General features: G+C 36.1%; 5 protein-coding genes across 5 annotated transcripts; 3 read left to right on the top strand and 2 right to left on the bottom strand.

Moving 5' to 3' along the window:
• Positions 1 to 893: 893 nt before the first annotated feature.
• Positions 894 to 1,953, top strand: LOC123709998 (cuticle protein 16.5-like). The gene has a single exon (XM_045661651.1). It carries the CDS (start codon positions 923 to 925, stop codon positions 1,823 to 1,825), a length of 903 nt encoding a protein of 300 aa, XP_045517607.1. The 5' UTR covers positions 894 to 922; the 3' UTR covers positions 1,826 to 1,953.
• A 2,914-nt stretch (positions 1,954 to 4,867) lies between these two features.
• Positions 4,868 to 12,646, top strand: LOC123709484. The gene is made up of 2 exons (XM_045660877.1): positions 4,868 to 5,293; positions 11,848 to 12,646. Exons 1-2 carry the CDS (start codon positions 4,907 to 4,909, stop codon positions 12,574 to 12,576), a joined length of 1,116 nt encoding a protein of 371 aa, XP_045516833.1. The 5' UTR covers positions 4,868 to 4,906; the 3' UTR covers positions 12,577 to 12,646.
• Positions 7,208 to 7,882, bottom strand: LOC123709317 (cuticle protein 16.5-like). Its single transcript, XM_045660541.1, has one exon. The coding sequence runs from the start codon at positions 7,875 to 7,877 to the stop codon at positions 7,338 to 7,340; it is 540 nt and encodes a 179-aa protein (XP_045516497.1). The 5' UTR covers positions 7,878 to 7,882; the 3' UTR covers positions 7,208 to 7,337.
• Positions 12,647 to 15,361: 2,715 nt separating the features above from the next.
• LOC123709316 lies at positions 15,362 to 16,096 on the top strand. Its single transcript, XM_045660540.1, has one exon. The coding sequence runs from the start codon at positions 15,399 to 15,401 to the stop codon at positions 16,047 to 16,049; it is 651 nt and encodes a 216-aa protein (XP_045516496.1). The 5' UTR covers positions 15,362 to 15,398; the 3' UTR covers positions 16,050 to 16,096.
• Positions 16,097 to 18,357: 2,261 nt separating this feature from the next.
• Positions 18,358 to 19,020, bottom strand: LOC123709318. The gene has a single exon (XM_045660543.1). The coding sequence runs from the start codon at positions 18,969 to 18,971 to the stop codon at positions 18,444 to 18,446; it is 528 nt and encodes a 175-aa protein (XP_045516499.1). The 5' UTR covers positions 18,972 to 19,020; the 3' UTR covers positions 18,358 to 18,443.
• Between the last annotated feature and the right edge of the window lie 220 nt (positions 19,021 to 19,240).

Here is a 19,240-nt window from a genome sequence, read left to right as displayed (position 1 = left end):
TGACGTGTAAAAACCTTAACATTTTGTTTTATCGAGCACTGCTACAAAAATAATCCAGAGTATTATCGCCTGATCTTATTTTTAAGGACGTGAATTATATCATTATTAAATATACTAATTTATCGATACATTAAATGTCAGACGTAAGAATGCAAATAATTTCGTCATTATTAAGAATTTCAGACTTTTCTATTTAATACACAAGATTGCGTTGGTTGTAAAATTAGTAAAATTAAATTTAAGCTTGAATTGTTTCTCGCTCGACTGTTTGAGCAAGAATTTAAGGACAAATATAAATTACTATTACATTATATCTACAGCATTTACCTATTTGTATTAAGTATGTTAAAGTTATAATTTCAAACTTCAATAACAAAGAATGTTAGGTTTTATAAAAGTCAGGATGCCTTCAATGTGTGCATAAACTAATCTCTTAATAATATACATACTATTACTATTCGTGTCGTTATGTCGTTAGTCAAAATCTTTTAGCAGTGGACATTGTATGGTTGTTGAATAAGCGATAATATTTATTAAAAATATTATATTAGATTAAAATTACCAGTAGTCCAGTAAAATATATTTTTATGGTCACCTAACAATCTATAAAAAAGTACTTTTTCATTTTCTTATTATACTACTATTATAAATTGGTTACTACAAAAAATGCACTTACTATTAAAGATTAATTATAGCCAAGCCGGTATCAAAATATAACAGGCTATATTAAGTCCGGAAACTAGTTTATCCGCCCCTCACTTGCATGCAAAGATTAACTTTCATATGATGAGTAACCGACGTGTTGAACTTGACTTTTAATACATTTGGAACTTGATCTAGACCACAGTATAAATACGTCCGACAAGTGGAAGAAAGCATCAGTTTATCTTTGTACCTCAATCCTGAACTAACACAGACCACGATGAACTCGCTGGTGGTGTTGCTTTCCGTGATGGCGCTTTCAGCCGCCTCTCCCTCTGGCCTGGTCTACGGACCGGGAGTGATCAGCTACTCTGCCCCGGCATTGGCTGTTGCCCCATCAGCTGTTTCCCATCAATCCCGTGTGGACATCAAGTCGACTCCAGCTATTGTATCCGAAACTATCACCCCTGTAGCTAGCGCTGCCATTGCTGAACCAGCTGCTATTGTAGCCGCCCCTGCTGCGTACGCTGCCCCAGCAGCCTACTCTGCTAACCTGGCTCAATTAGCTTACTCTCCTGCCGTTGGTCCAGTAGCATACTCTGCTCCCGCTGCTTCAGTAGCATACTCTGCTCCCGCTGCTCCAGTAGCATACTCTGCTCCCGCTGTCATTGCTGCCCCCGTCGCCCCAGCTGCCGTATCAAGCCAGTCAAGAGTAGACATTAAGAGTTCACCAGCTGTTATAAACACTGTAGCCTCCGCTCCATGGTTGAACACCATTGCCGCTGCCCCTATAGCATACAGTGCTCCATTCGCATCCGTATACGCACCTTCAGCTTTAGCCGCGGTGGCACCATCAGTCTTTAGATCTGCTGCAATTGCACCAGTTGCTGTTGCTCCAGCAGTTGCTGCGCCCGTTGTTCCTGCTGCTCTTCCAGTTGCCCCCGAAGAAACACCTGAGGTAGCCGCTGCCCGTGCAGCCCATTTAGAAGCTAAAGCTCAGGCTGAGGCCGAAGCTCACTCCATCCACAAACGTTCAGCCCAGTTCATCGCTGCTCCAGTTGTCTCTTCCTACGCTGCCCCTGTTGTGTCGACATACGCCGCTTCACCCGTCGTCTACTCTGCCCCTGTAGCGCGTGTCTCCACTTACGGTGTACCAGCTCCATACTTCACGAGAGTGCTGTGAACACCATTACAAAAGTGAGAAGTATTAACATTAGAAATTCAAAAAAAAATTTTTTACTCTTAGTTTTTACTTTTCGGTTCAGTTGAGATCAAGTACTACAATAAGAATATAAATAAACGGTCACCAATAACAAATTACTTTGATTTCTTCCCGTAACATTAATACATCACAAATAAAACCAATATTTCCCGTAAGCATAGAAACGTAAGACTTATTTTATTATTATATGTTTATATGTCCACCCTAGAATATTAAGTTAAGCATGAGGCAGTTTACCCATTTTATCATATTTTAAGTCACAGTAATCATAAAAGGTATGTGATAATATCTGCAAAAGCATTTTTACCGTTGACGTAAACAAACTCGTATTAGGTATCAGATTGCATTAAGATTACGTGTTGACGGATATGGTCTTTTGTTAAGAAATCGAAACATTGAAGCCATGTCGTGGTTCGCAGTCTACACGAGCTCATAACACGTGCGACCCGCTTAAAATCTATTAAGTAAAGTGATAAATATTGTACGAGTATGTATATTAGATACTAAGGCAATGTTTAGATATAAATTTAAAAACATCTCAAGAAAATAAAACATTTAATTCCTTAGATGCCTAAAGACAGTGTTTGTAACACGGTGTACATACAACTTATCGGTAATTTACTTTTTATAATCTCACGTCCACTCACTGGGACATTAGAACAGACATATTTCTGTCTATTTGATAACTGATAACGTAACATTTTTTAACGCAGGCTTTCTATGAACTTAAAATCGAAAAAGCATTATTATTATACTCCTTGAGACCAAATGAAGATTTTTATTAACTGTATCTTTGTATGAATATCAAGATGCAATTCTTGCGAACCACTTGCCTATGTAATTTAATAATAAAATTTCAGGATTAAAATGTGTTGGCCCGTAAGATTATGATAATACAAATTTTGCTTATTTTTTTAATTAATTTTGCTATATTATTTAAGGGAGTACATAAAATTGTATGCAATAAGATAAAAGACTACAGAAACTTGTCGCAGTAGTTATTGCAACATTGCAATAAGTAATGAAAAAAGAAACTACAAACAAATACGCATAGCACATTATACGCGTTTATACTAAAATAGAAGTTGGCGCCAATCGTCAGACAATATTTTTCATTTTTACCCTCATTAATACTACCATGGATAATTATTAAATCACAATATTATACAGTGTTTTTTTAATATTTTTGTTCACAGTTAATGCCTCGTTTGTACTATTACCGCCAAAAAGTGTAACTTAAAAACATCGACAATAAACTAGAGCAACCATAAGCATTTTTATATAACGACTATCAGACATAGTTTACATTCCTACATATGTATACAGCCAATGCAAATTTAATTTGTATAAAACAAAAATCCTTAAAATTTTAAACTAATGAGACATTAAGAGCGCGCTATAAGCTAGCAAAATTTATAATTTTAGCCGCACGTCTCCCTTCGACCGCTTTAGGCTAAGCAATCACGAAGCGGTTTTCACCCGCGCCCGTAGTGGTTGCGGGCTCGCAGCCGTTGTAAATACAGATATTTATGTAAAAGATTAAAGCATATTACACGATGCGTTTAACGCCCGCGGCGTGTGCGATTGTTTGCAGGTCCCGCTGCACCGGTGGTCATCTTGTACATGCGCGCTCTACGATCGGTTGGCGGGCAACCGCAGCAAGACCGAACGACTGAAAAATATACCTATTAAAAATACCTCCTCAACCTTAACAAGCGGTGCTACAACTGAACAAAGTACTACTACTAACACTACTACTTTTGCATCAACATCAGAAGCTTTTGCTACACCTACCACCTCAGATTCTTCTCAAGCAAGTGATAAAAGAAAAAAAAAGACGACGCATAGTAAGTATAACGCAATACCTTGTTTTAATCACCCGTCTTGCAACCGCCCGTATGGCGATAATCAACAGCCAAGTTTGCGAGCGATAATCGCAACCGCGAGGGCTGCGTAACCACACAAAACTCCGGTCTCGTGAGTTTGGAAAATAAAACTTCATTCCGCCACCGCAGCGGGCACGTATGCAATCCGCTACGTTAGTCCTTAGCCTTAGTGACAAACGCAGTCACCGGTCGCGCATGTATAGTACAAACTCGGGGGCATTTTGAGCAGTGCGTAGTGAATACAATTAGATAATAGGTGATTGGCGATGCAGCAATACAATTAGATAAAATATTAATATGTGGTTTACTTAACGAGTGTAAGATTAAACCAAATGGTGCACCGCGTATGCAAACCTCACCTGGTATAATACACAAGTATTTACTTGTAATTTTCTGTAAACAAATTTTTAACCATTGTTAGTATTAGTTGAAGTTTTTGAAAGTGAAAAAAGAGTTGTTTTATCTATTTATATATAATAAAATTTTAAAGGTATCAAGCAAAACCAATCATAAAATAAGTGATTATTTTCAATAAAATCATAAGGTAGCATTTGCTTAGTTTACATATACTATTCGGTTTGATTTGAAATTTCAAGGAAACTTTTTTAAATTGAATAATTACCTATTCTTTCTAATGCGAAGGTGTCAAGTTTAGTTCTTGGGAATAATTTTTATCTTATTCGTAGTAATTATAATATATCAATCGAATCTACTACGAGTGATTTCAGTTATAGCCTGCTCTTAAACAAATATTGAAACCTCGCAAACGATTTTGGTTTATACCAGAACTACAGATTCAAACAAAATGAGTATTTCGCTATATACGTGCAGTCATGTTAGTTACCAATAGTTAAATATTTTGTTATTAAACTGAGAATAAATGTTTTTACTCGTACCTGACAATTACCATAATATGCAGATTAAATACTAACATACAGATAATGAATATTGATGATATATATCAACTAAGTATAATACTTCCGCATAGAATAGTTATTAATTGTCTCGATTTCGGCAACAAAAAACATTAGACATGTTATTTGATGAAGGTGATTCAGTGGCATTTTTATATGTGATTAGCGAAGGTACGGTATATAAACTGAGATTAGCACAAACATATCATCACTTGATCTAATTTCGTTGGTCAATATACACCATGTACAAGTCAATTGTTTTATTCTGCGTGCTTGCTGTGGCAGCTGCTAAGCCCACTTTAGTAGCCCCAGTGGCCTACAGTAATGTGGCCCCAGTTGCGTACAGCGCCGTCGCCCCAGAAGTCTACAATATAGCGCCAGTATACAGTGCCGTTGCCCCTGTAGCGTACAGTTCTGTGGTGTCGCCAGCTGTTAGTTCCGTGTCGCAACACAGCACCAGCGTAGTTCATGGATCTCCCGCCGTGTCAGCGGTCTACGCAAATTACGCACCAGTTGTTACCGCCTACTCAACATTAGCCCAGGCTCCTGGCTCCCCTGCTGTCGTTTTGGATCCCGTACACGGTGTACCCTTGGACACACCTGAAGTAGTTGCCCATTACCAAGCTAAAGCACTCTATTAAAAAAATGTAGTGTTTTAGCTTATGCATTCCCGAAGACACTGATTTCACCTTATTGACAATTTATCGTTTACATTGTTGATATGTATTGTAAATATGAATTTTGTTGACAAATTGTTATGGAACATTATTCAAATGTACTGATGAATTTTATCGAAATAAAAGTCTATTGCAAAACACAATCATCTCATTTCTTGATACTTTACAATCACAATCAAATGACTGAGTGATATCAAGTAGTTATACCAAACATAATATTGAATTTTGAAAATTATAGTTAGATAGATCTGTATAAGTATTGACTAAGCTTGAGAATATTACAGATGTCTCCGAAATATTTGCTCATTGTACTGTCAAATAGAAAGACTAAATACATTAACATTTCTTTATTTATATTTTTGATACAACCTTGATTTCCGTGTTACAAAACTTTTTTTCTGATATAATTACAAGTCAGCGCAGGTCTTAGCTTAGTAATGCCCTAAGTGGGGATGTCCGTAAACACCACCATAGTGTCCAATAGGTTTATGAAGTGGTACGAAAGGTACTACAATTTGTTTTATAACAGGTACCGCAACCACAGGGGATGAATGAACGTCTACTCTTGCTTGATGTGACACTGCAACGGGAGCAATATGCGGTGCAAGGCTACCATGTGTGCGGACATAGTAGGGCGATCTCTTCCAAATATGGTGTCCATAATGAGGCAATCCATGTCCAAGAGCATGGCCCCATCCATATCCATGACCAGCATAACCATGACCACCATATCCGTGACTTACATAAGGCACTGCAACTGGCACAGAAACTGTGTGTGCGGCCGGTACCGCATAGCCTTGAGACAATACGATAAACGCACAAAGACACAGAAGCCTCAACATTATTGATCGTTTGATAGCGCTTGTGATACTCAGGTATTGACTAACACGCCATGCCTGATCTATTCCTCTTATACTACAATTTGGAGGTGACAGGGCTTAGTGGATAATAATAGATTCGTCACACTCTCTGAACATTTAACAAAAACACGGAATTTACCTCTTTGTAGGCTGATTAGAAGTATTATAAGATAGGACTAAGGTGACTCACGCTTTTTTACTTGGCTCTTTGAGTATAGACGAAATATATGAAGATAGTAAAAACTTACAGGCGTATGCCAATCCTAGACTCTTCACTGAATTGAATGCTCAATAAAGTATGTTAATTTAATGATAGTTGTGTGCGGTTAAATAAATTAATCGAATGAAGGTATAACGTAGTTAAATCATTCATAAACATGCATGCATCTTAATCAGGCTATTGCCCCTAGTGATGTAACAACCTGTCATCTCCGACCGAGAACTTGAATCACGATCGCGCAATCCTGCGCATCTACCGTTACTTATCTATAAAACCTCGACCTCGTGAGTTGTAACGTAACATCCATAAGATAATTTTTTGTATTTTTTTTCTATTCGTCGTCTCCGGTGATGAATGTCAACTACTATTCATATATCGGCTATGAGGGAAAAGGTGATACTGTTGTGTCGTCAATGCTTTAGTCTTAACTCTAATTGCGTTTTAATTTTTTCATAACCTGACGTTAAGGAGAGCTTTGGAACATCCGATAGACAAGAGAAAAATAATATTTCATAATAAAATCAATTTTAGACCTGATAAAAATATAATAATAATGTATAAGTGGTAGCTATTGTTGTTGTTTATTTATTTAATAAGTAAATAAATGGATTTAATAATTATACATTATAAATAGTTTCTACTATTTAAACACTGTGCAGTATATTTTGACAGCTTAAATTTCATTTTATGTATTTTTATTGCCATTGATTTTATTTAAAACTTATTAAATGTTGGATGTTCTAAATTTTTTAGTATAAATAAAAAAAAATATTTCGTTCGCTCTGGTTTTATTAACATCATCTAAAAGTAGTATGTACATTTTCTAATGCTGTTATTGGTGTAAGAAAATTTTGACATTATTTATGTTTTCAGTCGGAGTTCGGCAGTGGGTTTCAGCTAATTGTTTTTTTTTAATCTAGTATAAGTGGGTAAGAACTGGCCTGGAGTAGGTGAGAGGGGCGGAGTAGGTTGTGTAAGTAGATACTGCTGGAGTTGACCGGAAGTCTACTCTAGAAGTGTGTGAGTACGCCGTAGGGGCGATTAAGGGAATGGCAACTGAACGTTTCTTAATCAAGTGACTGATTACTGGGGCAGTCCTGTAGAACGGTGTAGTGTAGGCAGCGGTGATTGCCGATGCAGCAAAGGTCGGGATTGGTGCAGAGTATGTCGTCCATGGAGCTACGTAGGCTGACGGTGCGATGTAGGTGCTAACAGCCAATGGTGCAGACCGCTTCTTGATCAAGTGCGTGTAAGCTGGGTACGCGGAGTACGCCAAGGGTGAAGAGTACACAAGAGGTGATGGGTGGATGACACTGCTGGCCTGGTTTGTGATAGTTGTGGTAGCTGGGGATACCACCGTAGAGGTGTAAGTTAGCGGGGCGAATGGAGAAATAAAGACTCCTGGGGTAGCCACCGCCGCAGCGAGGAGAGCAGACAACACCACCAATTTGAACATCTTGGTCTGTGTTGTTCGGTCGAGGAACTGATGTGAAAACAATGCCCCTTATCGTATTTATAGAAAGCTATCTCAAAACTAAGGGCGGTCTTGTATTGTAAACCGGTGCAAGAAGGCCGTCCGGGAAGTTGATATTTACTTAACAAGGCCATCTAGAAGCACGACCGGGACCGTTCATCACCGTCGATTTGTACTAAATGTCATCAAAGTGTAGCAAATTAAAGTATTAGTGTTGGTCTTTCTATTATTCTTGTTGTCACGTGTTAGATTGTATCCTAATGATATATTTTATTCTTATTTGAATTCAATATTCTTATTCGATCATAAAACAATTTAAACTGCATTTAACATTCGTTAAAGATAAATTGGTTCGATTCCTGGCAAAACGATAATAGTTTTATGTTTAAAACATAATATTCACTTAATTGCTCATGACAAAAATCTAGGAAACTAAATAAATATAAAAATATTGGGTACAAGTACATTATTCATCTTCAAATTTTAATACTCTACATTATGTAGTATGTACGATAATTGAATAAAACCCATATTATATAAAATAAATAATTTGTTGCTTCGTAAAAAACTATAGGCTTCTTATATTGCCGCTAATTATTTAATAAAATAAGCTAAAGAAATATGAAATACAAAGTAGTATGTGACGTTGGGATATAATTTTTTTCAATTTATCCGTCCATCGCTGAGTCGACATTAATTATATTAACATTAATACAAGACTATTATAATATTTCTTTTACCATACTACTACAAAGTGCGACAGTATACAATTAAAAAAAATGGACACTAAAAAGTCTAATATTTAATATAATGAATTGCAAAAATACTATTGTGTAACGATTTAACTACTTCATTTTATAACTTTGAAACTAACATATTTTCACGCAATTAATAATTAACCTAATTTTTATATATTAACTAATGTTCACGACCTTGTCTACGTAAATCCTTTTCATAATTTAAATAAATAGTAATGCATGTTTTTTTTATCTCGGATTCGTTAATTGAACGAATACGTTCAAGTTAGTTATTGTCACTTCTATATATAGATACTCTTTTATAGGGTCAAATTTTTAATATTTAAAGTGTTAAAATTAATTATAATAAATATGACGTGTTTCGCGCTAAAGATGACGAAGTTTGAACTCGTTACTTACTAATTTGATTGTTTATTACTAAAATATTTTTTTAAACTTACCAAATAACTAATGTCGGCGTGTTTTCGCACTCATCTACTGTTTCATTTAAAAATAGATTATACACTTAAAATTATTATTCTTACCATAAACAATGTATTGTTTTCCTTTTTTTCATTGATATTTTAGTAATTTTTTTACCATATTGCTACTAGACCTACCGTGCTGCCGTGATAGATGTAGCCAGGAATAAAGTTACCCTGCTACAGGGACAAAATTATTTAAATTTATTTTAGTTTTATATTTTTCCATTTTTAATTATCATTATTACTATTGGTTAAGAATATTGTAAATAAAAATTATTTTTGTTTCTGTTTGATTTTATATTTGACTTTATAACGTTTCTATTATTTTAAGTTATATGTCCTATTTGTTTACTATTTATATGCTGTTACTCTCGAACACATATGTATGTTTCCTAATAAATAAATAGCAATGACCAGATAACATAAACTATTACGAGAGCATCGGATTTCTTCTAGGAAACGTGATTCAGGAAAAATAATAAGTCTATGGTAGTGCTAGGGGTCCTTAGTAAACATATACAATATGGATATATGTTTTAGGAGCGCTAACAAAGCAAAAAGCGTGGTTGATACGGCGAATGACTAATTATTATAATAGCTATTTAATTCCATGTCTTCGACCTGTTTTTATTTTTTTACATTGTCTTTTCATTATATTACGATAATTTGTATATGTATTTTACTAAATGCACACTGTTTGGATAATCAAATGAGGTACTTTATGAAGGAGCTCCACAGAGTTACAACAAACATCACTAAGCAAATAGAATTCAAACAAAAATTACAATGTAAATGGTAGCATTTACTGGAACGCAGTAAATTGATATAACGGAAGAGCTGGCGCAAGGCATTTGTTTTGTTTACGTACATTTTGAAAATTTTAAATGTAGGATTACATTTTCTCTTTATTATTTGCATTGCATTTTCATTTAAATTTTAAAAATGAAAAAAGTTATTTAAAATTTTAAGGCGTGATCATAATCACCACGTAGTTAATCTGCGGACGAAAAGTAGCAACTCAAGTAAGCTACAGGATATCCTTGAGTTCGATATCCATATATTTACTTGCATTCTTGTCAATAGACTAATAAAGTATAAACAATGTCATAAAAAAGAAAATAAGTAATTCATTACACATTATTTTGTTAGGACTACAGCATTTTGTAGTCCGCGTTAAATATTTGAATTCATTTTCTTTAGTAGGAACTTATAGATTATTATTCAGAGAAAACTGAATTACAGGTTTACAATTTTAACTAAAAAATATACGTCAATATAATGGATAGAAAGAATCGAAACCTTATAACAATTTTCATTTCCACTGCTATTAAGTAAAAACTTATTACGAAAATCGTGTTTTTGAAGATTCTAGTTTTTTTATATTTATTAAAACACCCTTTAAACAGAATTAAATCACGTGTATTTATCACAGTTAATAATAATATATATTTTTTTGCTATATATATAAACGCGTTTGAACTAGACACAATTGTATTTAATATTCTTGAACAAAAATGTATATTTAACTACGCAATTAGTTAAAATTCGTAAAATCATTCAAGTCTAAATTGCCAAAGTTTTGTACTTTTGTTCAAGCATTACGCAATTTTATCTTTTATATATAAAATAATAAATCATTAACTTATTTTCCTAATCAGCTATTTAATGTTCGGTCCTTGTAACTCAATTGTTTTCTAAAACTTATTTCAGGTTTTTTCTCTAAATTAAAGCTTTTGTATTCTGGTTAAGAATATAAGAATTTATTAAAGTATATGTTTGGCACGTAATTGTAAAAACTCAAGACACGCGCTGTTAGCCAATATTTAGGTCGCTGAAGACAAGTGACGTAGATTTACAAAGAGGCTTGAATTATTCATTTATTAAAACGTGTTACCCTATATATGTTGCAATATAAATATATCTACCGTAGTTTTTAAAGTATTCTGTTTCTAAAGGTGGTTATTTAAAACAAAGTTTTTCAGTGCATCTACAAAAATACAACTTACACATGTATTTACAACGTAGATATTGAATCTATTTAAAGAAACAAAATCTAAACACTTAGTTTAAAAAAGCAGATAGGTGTTTTTAAAACAGATAAGTAAAAACTGTTTAATTCAATTGTTTTCACTAATTATGCGGACAATATTTAAGAAGTGTGAAATAACCTTTTGCCGTACGCCCTCGTTCATTATAATATAAATATAGATCAAGATAATATGAAACTTAATGCTAAAGCCAACTCTTTTATTGATTGTATAGAATGTTACATATTATATTTATATGTTTGTTGTACTTAAGTTAAATTACAACCTTCTCGTTCCATTTTATGTGGAATGTTTAATATAATCTTACACTATAAGGCATTCCGCCACAATGCAAAATACCAATGTTTATCAAGTTCGCCGCGCTTTATCTACTAACATGGGCATATAATACATTGTATAGGCTTCTGTTAATACAAAAAAGATATATAAGTAATCAGAAAAAGGAAGGAAGGAGTTATAGTAAACTTTAATTTAGTCAATATAATAGACAGACAACATATTATTGCAGATTTATCTTCGTAAAAGCACTATACAATCGAAAATCCAGATTAGTAGTGCAAAAAACACGAGATACAAAAAAACGCCCTGATCCATATTAAACATAATATAAAAGTCAAAATAAAAGTAGTCCTTCTCATGGTCAGCGATGTTTTCCGGCGACGCCCAACTAGTTAAATTATGATGCAAGTATATAAGACGTTTGCTGCGTTCCGACAGCATCAGTGTGAGCACAGGAATCAACACAGACCAACCTATCAAAATGATGAAGCTGGTGGTGTTGTCTTGCGTATTGGCGGCGGCCTCCGCCACGGGTTTGTTTGGGGGTTACATATCACCATACGCACCCTTGGCCTACGCCGCACCTTACTACCAGCCTTACAACTACCGGGGGCCACTATCCCTCGCCCCCGGCCAGCCCGCCAACATCTTGGGCGCTGATGGCAGGCCTTTGGACACTCTTGAAGTTAACTTGGATCGGTCAGCTCACCTTACTGCCAAGGCTCTCGACAGTGGTATCCATCTGCTGAAGAAACGATCGGTCTTCGCTGCCCCTCTTATCGCACCCTTTGCTCGTCTCGCCTACGCCGCTCCACTTATAGCTCCCTCCAACTACCGTGGCCCACTTTCCCTCGCCCCCGGCCAGCCCGCCAACATTTTGGGCGCTGACGGCAGGCCTTTGGACACCTTGGATGTTAACTTGGACCGTGCTGCCCACTACACCGCCAAAGCTTTGAACGGCGCCCACATCTTGAAGAAGCGTTCTGCCGCCATCATCGCCCCTGTCGCTGCTGTGGCTCCCGTGGCCGTCGCTCGCGCTCCGCTGATCGCTCATAGCTACGCCTACACCGCTCCAGCTATTGCCCGGATAAGCCCGTTCACATACGCTGCTCCATACGCTCACTACCTGTAAAAAATAACAACACGGCTTAAATAATGTAAACTGATGTACATACAAACACAAATATAAAGTTAAAACAAGACTAATGTGTTTTATATGATTCTAATTTAAAGATCAATTTATTTAGCGACGCTATTTGTGCATAACATACGATACATCTGTAACATCTAAACTCCATAAATAACTAATATAGATAACTATTTTTGATGGTATATTGTGTATGACAAAAGATATATAATATTAAGGACACTTCTTGATTTTAAAGTAAACTTGACTGACATTTAAACGTAAAAGAGACTGTGGATAGTGTCGTAAATAATAATTATCATTTTGGAATTTTAAGCAGTAGTGAACGGAGACTCAATTGTTACATAAAATTGTCATAATTACATACATAACATAGATTCACTTTTTTGTATAAACATATTCTCGTGAGAAGTGTTTTGTACCGTATTATTTACTTATAATCTCTTATAAAGCACAAAAATATGTTCATCAAACGATCTAACCTCTACGGCAGTCCTTATTAACCGGAACCCAACTAAATAAATACCAACCTACCTACCTACCTGAAACAAATATTATTTCTCCGAGGATGGAACCCAGAATCACAATCATAAAGAAAATATAGTTATGTATCTCAATTGCTAAACAATTTGTTTGGTGGTGTATTTTTAATTATATATACTTAATTTAAAAATCTAGAAAAACCGGATTGGTTTCTGTGTTAAGGCATAACAAGCAAAAGTAATTATCATAGATTAATCATAGTAAGAGCAGTGTTGGCCTAGTGGCTTCAGCGTGCGACGCTCATCCCTGAGGTCGTAGGTTCGATCTCCAGCTGTGCACCAATGGATTTTCTTTCCATGTGCGCATTTAACATTCGCTCGAACGGTGAAGGAAAACATCGTGAGGAAACCGGCTTACCTTTGACCTAAAAAATCGACGGCGTGCGTCAGGCACAGAAGGCCTATTCAATTTACACATGATCATGAAACAGATACAGAAATCTGATACCCAGACCTCAAAAGGTTGTAGCGCCATTGGTTAATTAATTAATCATAGTAAGTAACGGTTAGTAGGAAAGACAAAGTTTATGTAAGGAGTCCTAGAGTTGTATTTTATATGATTATATAAAATATTATCGTAGGAGTAAATAGTAGATTTAGTAAAAGAAATAAAGAGTACAAGAAATCTTTTTATTTCCGCAAACCTCTACCTGCACAGTCCATCCTGTTGGCTATGCTTTCTAAAATTTTGTTGGAGCCGCAGCTCCACAGAAGTGCACCGCTTTAGTATTGTTGCGAAAAAGCACAACCGCACGCATTGCAAACATTCCTGATAATGTCCACCCGAAGACCGTTGTATTGGTAAAGAATAGTGCACTATTCTCCGATTAGTGTTATTTTTACGTCACAGAACATGTAGACTAGGCCATTAGTCTTCTAGGTTTACATATTTAATCTCACAAAATTACTTTAGGATTTAAAGTAACTTACAAGCTATTTATGTTCCTATGTGTACAGAGCCTGGGCTGTATTCACCTCAGCATCAAAATTTACACAATGAACACTGCATATATTGGAATACGTTAAAGAGTTTTTTGAGGATGTTCGGTAAATGCGCACTTTTAACAGAATACTTACCTAATAAGGTAAGCTATTGAAAATGCCTCCTATGCCTATTAAATGGAAACAATTATTGTTTCACCTAGAATCAAAACAGATCAAAAAAATAATATATTTAAAGGTTAATTGTTTGTATACAATCATTATGTTACCGTAAATAATAAATGCTATTTTTGTTTTGAAATTATTCCTAACTAAACTGGACTAACACTCTAATAATAAAAAAAAACTATGGATTAACTATGCCTATGCTAGACAGTAAAGGGACATTGGAAATAGGACATCTAAAGTCACACAAATCCTAGACCCCCTGGAAAATAACTCTAGCCACGTAGAGCACAAAACCACAGACAAAGAAAATAAGTACTTGTATGATAATCTTTCTAATTAATTCCAAGTATACGTTAACTTAATTATCTATGTATTAAATATATAAATTATTATTTCTTCTGCTTAAAATAAATTTAAATATTCTTTTTATGGAAGCTGACTAATATAAAGCCTTTCGGCAATTTTGATTATTACTTATTTAAGTTTATTTTGAACATCTGAAATAACAAACACTGCTTTCCTAATTATCTTTAGTAATATTCTTGTGTATTTCGTTATATTTAAGTAGATACTTCAAATCATACATTTATAATATCTATTTCTTTTCAATTTATAAACAAAAGCAATACAATATTTACTACTATGACAGAGGGTTGGTTAATATAGTCGGAACATTGTTTATCGCTATTTGATTACTTCACTAATGTATGGCATCAAAGATTTTGTTTATATCGTAAATTTACATTACCTGAATGTTTTAGTTATTATTTTATAGAACTATATATTAAATAACAATTGAATTATGAATATAATACGTAGCACATTTGCCGATTTAGGAAATAGGATCATCCTAAGATTACATTACGAGGCCCATATATTTCTCTCGTAACTGTTTTACTGTATCTAAATACAACAAACATTGCAATTAAATAAATTTAGACCTTAATGATCTAGACCGGTAAAGAAAAATGGGCCTACCGAGTAAGTGAACTTTATAAATATACAATTTTTATCAAAAGTAGTCCACTCACGGTCAACAATATTTTCCGGCGACGCCCGTCGAATTAAAACGTCGAAATAAAGTATAAAAGAGCATATTACCTTTTAGCTGGCATCAGTGTGAGCACAGGAATCAACACAGACCAACCTATCAAAATGATGAAGCTGGTGGTGTTGTCTTGCGTATTGGCGGCGGCCTCCGCCACGGGTTTGTTTGGGGGTTACATATCACCATACACACCCTTGGCCTACGCCGCACCTTACTACCAGCCTTACAACTACCGGGGGCCACTATCCCTCGCTCCCGGCCAGCCCGCCAACATCTTGGGCGCTGATGGCAGGCCTTTGGACACTCTTGAAGTTAACTTGGATCGGTCAGCTCACCTTACTGCCAAGGCTCTCGACAGTGGTATCCATCTGCTGAAGAAACGATCGGTCTTCGCTGCCCCCCTTATCGCACCCTTTGCTCGTCTCGCCTACGCCGCTCCACTCATAGCTCCCTCCAACTACCGTGGCCCACTTTCCCTCGCCCCCGGTCAGCCCGCCAACATCTTGGGCGCTGACGGCAGGCCTTTAGACACTTTAGATGTGAACTTGGACCGTGCTGCACACTACACTGCTAAGGCCTTTGACAGAGCCCACATCTTGAAGAAGCGGTCTGCCGCCTTCATCGCCCCTGTCGCTGCTGTAGCTCCCGTGGCCGTCGCCCGCACTCCACTGTTCGCTCACAGCTACGCCTACACCGCTCCAGCTGTTGCCCGGATAAGCCCAATCACATACGCTACACCTTTCACTCATTACTTTTGAATCATCAACGAAATTATAAAACGCAATAAAATTGTTTAAATAACCAATTATTAATAGTTATTTTATTGTATTAATATGTGTATTACTGACATTATGAGAGAGAGAGAGAGAGACATTTGTATTACAATTTTATGTATGTATAAAAGCTCGATCGTAGAACAGATAATTTCATGTAAAGGTAGACCACATCGTTGAAAGAATATTTCAACATTTGGTCATGTCATAAAATGGGTGATAACATTAGTGATTAGGTACATATGAACATTATTCACCGTTAGAGGCTCATGAAGATATTTTATAGTTACTCGGTACTTACCAGACATTGAACACTGATTGGTTATACGGATAAGGGTGTTTTTTTTAATTCAGTCAAGCAAAGAAATAATAAAAATATCTTTGATGAAATGTAATGCATCAAATAATCAACAAAAAAATAGATTATTTCACTCTGACAGTTTATATTATACTCAAATCGGTTGTGATACTAATAACAAAATGAAATATAAAGTTTATTCATAGTCGCATTTCACATCGTATATGTATATATTTTACATTTAAATTCATTGTATAAGTTGTGACCAACCGTCTGATCCGACCGTTGTAACTTTGTACATCATAGAAAAATTAAATCAGAAGATATACCATGAAAAAAGAAATATTACAAATAGTTAAAGTTAGGTTAGTTTGTGTGTTTGTACAGTATTTAATTAATCAAAGTATGTATGATTGCTATCTCTGCACTTTTGCCATCCATCCATGGATCCGCTTTCACAATAGTCTTCAATTCTCTCTCAAGTTTGATCTCCAGCTCGTTCTCCAGTCGAATTTCTGTGTTTTCTTTTGCGACACCGCCGCCATACACACGCCTTCGACCCGTACCACGGTGGAACTCGTACTCGTGAATAACGCGATATTTTTTATTTTATAAATAGAATCATGGTTTTCGACAACTAATGTACTAGTAAATATCGGTAATATTTGGAATTTGGGATTCCTAACCATATATCTCATATGAGATCAGTTGCCTGTACGACATCTACTATCTTACTTATGCGCCGAAAATATTTGAATAAATAAATAAAATTTAAGAATGATTGGTACGGCGAGTGTAAAATGGGCTTTATCTTAGAAATTGTTGTAGAATAAACCTTCAAAGGCAATAATCGGTTTGATTCTTAATTTATGAGTCCGCTGTACATTAATACGTAGGTAACACTCGGCGAAGCAGGATCCTCCTTCACCACGACAATGCTTCAGCGCACTCCGCAAAACGGACTGTTGAGTCGACTATTTGACTATTTTGACTATGGCAGGTGTCGAGATCATCCGCTATACAATCCTGACCTGGCACCCTGCGACATTTATTTATTCCCAAGAACTAAAGATAGAATTCAAGGTATTCGCTTTACGAGCCCTGTAGATGCGGTGAAAGCTTGCGAAAATGCCATAGAAGAGACCCCTAAGGAATAATGGACCCACTGCTTATCTCAGTGGTTCCATCGAATGCGACGATGTGTAGAGGGGAACGGAGATTACTTCGAAAAACTATGAAAGTATTAGCAGCTTTCTACATTAAGCCGTTTTTCATTTTCGAAACATTTTCAGTGTTACCTAGGTTACCCATATTACGTATAATGACCAACGTATAACTCGTAATGTCAAAATACAAAACGGATGTGAGACATTCTTAGCGCTGAGTCTTGACACTGAATCATATCACTCAATTCATAGTCCGCTAACAATATTTTTTTTTTAAATTGCTATGATGTTTTTGGACTTATTTAACATTTTGAAGTCTTATGCGATCGCTATCAACCGCTAAATCTTTTCTATACCCATAATTCCCTTTTAAAGTAACTCCTTTTTTTTAGAGGCCTAAGAGCATTCACCAAATATCTACTTTAAAGTACAACCTATTAAGAAGTTACCATTAAATTGTAAATAAGTTGACGATTGTAAGCGTTACACATGGGTTTTTTTTCGCCGACACTACTCAAACTGAACTTTATTCAAACTGAAATGTAATTAATTAATAATAATAATTGGAATTTTTAAATGCATTTACAAGGAACGAATTTATAAATTCTTAAAAAATTGGAATTACACAAGCCGACACATTTAGTTAGACCTTAGATTTAGGTACCTTAATTTTGTGCCATATTGAATTTTTACAGGTGTGGCGTTAAGATACAATATTAATAATCACGTTCTTGAAACCATACCTTAACCATTGAAGATTTTGTGTGATTGTTTATGCTTACACGCAGATACATAGAAATGGTTAATAGAAAAGGAAAACCTTTTTAAAATTTAGGTAACTCTCTTTATTTTTGTCAATTTATTATATACTATATAATTAATTTTGATAGCCTAATATTGTTGTTCCAATTTAGTTCACCAACCGTGTCCCCAACGTGCGCCAACTCCCAAACCCCAAGGAGCAGCATGAGCAATGGGTGCTAAGCCAAGAGGAGCGACGGCAGGGCCAACAATACGAGCAGCTGGCCAGTCAACACGGGCAGCGTGAGACCAAGCCACAGCTGGTGCAAGAATGGATCTCTTCTTCAAAAGATGTCCGCCATCGAGCGCCCTCGCGGTGTAGTGAGCGGCACGGTCCAAGTTCACACTAAGCGTATCCAAAGGTCTTCCGTCGGCAGCCAAGATGTTAGCAGGTTGACCAGGTGCCAGGGAGAGGGGCCCTCTGTAGTTGTACGCACCGTGTCCGAGGCCAAGGCCAAGGGGCGCGGCAATCGCTGCTGGTCCAACCAAAGCTGGGGCAGCAATCGCAGCGGCTAAGGGAGCTGCACCTAAGTGTGCACCCAGTGGAGCTCCCCAATGAGCGCCCCATCCGAGACCGAGGGGAGCCAGCCCAGTGGCTGACGTCAGGGCAAGGGTTACGGACAACACCACCAGCTTAAACATTGTGGTCTGTGTTGTTATCGGTTGTGAGTGAAACTGTGCATGTTCCCTGTAATGCACAGCTTATATACTTGAATTGTAGGCGATATCCAGATTCTTTGTGACGTCAGGTACTATGCAATAAGGCGTTGGCTTGGCATCATACTCGGAAAGAAATTACTCTACAAGGGTAGCGCCACAAGCTGTATTAGGTTCTAAGCCTACTGGTCAATATAGACTCTATTCCCTTAGAAATTAATCTGAAACTAGAAAACTTTTGTTATTGATAAGAT

Source organism: Pieris brassicae, chromosome 5 (genome assembly GCF_905147105.1).
Source record: "Pieris brassicae chromosome 5, ilPieBrab1.1, whole genome shotgun sequence".
In the NCBI taxonomy this organism is placed as follows: Eukaryota; Metazoa; Arthropoda; class Insecta; order Lepidoptera; family Pieridae; genus Pieris; species Pieris brassicae.
Note: the sequence above shows the minus strand (reverse complement) of the source record. Positions and strands in the feature narration are given on the sequence as shown.

Excerpts from the sequence above, each read along its gene's own strand:
- LOC123709318 (XM_045660543.1), bottom strand. The coding sequence starts at position 18,971 with ATGTTTAAGCTGGTGGTGTTGTCCGTAACCCTTGCCCTGACGTCAGCC.
- LOC123709317 (XM_045660541.1), bottom strand. The coding sequence starts at position 7,877 with ATGTTCAAATTGGTGGTGTTGTCTGCTCTCCTCGCTGCGGCGGTGGCT.
- LOC123709316 (XM_045660540.1), top strand. The coding sequence starts at position 15,399 with ATGATGAAGCTGGTGGTGTTGTCTTGCGTATTGGCGGCGGCCTCCGCC.
- LOC123709484 (XM_045660877.1), top strand. The coding sequence starts at position 4,907 with ATGTACAAGTCAATTGTTTTATTCTGCGTGCTTGCTGTGGCAGCTGCT. Across the intron at positions 5,294-11,847 it reads TTGCCCATTACCAAGCTAAA|TGCAAGTATATAAGACGTTT; the intron begins GCACTCTATTAA and ends GTTAAATTATGA.
- LOC123709998 (XM_045661651.1), top strand. The coding sequence starts at position 923 with ATGAACTCGCTGGTGGTGTTGCTTTCCGTGATGGCGCTTTCAGCCGCC.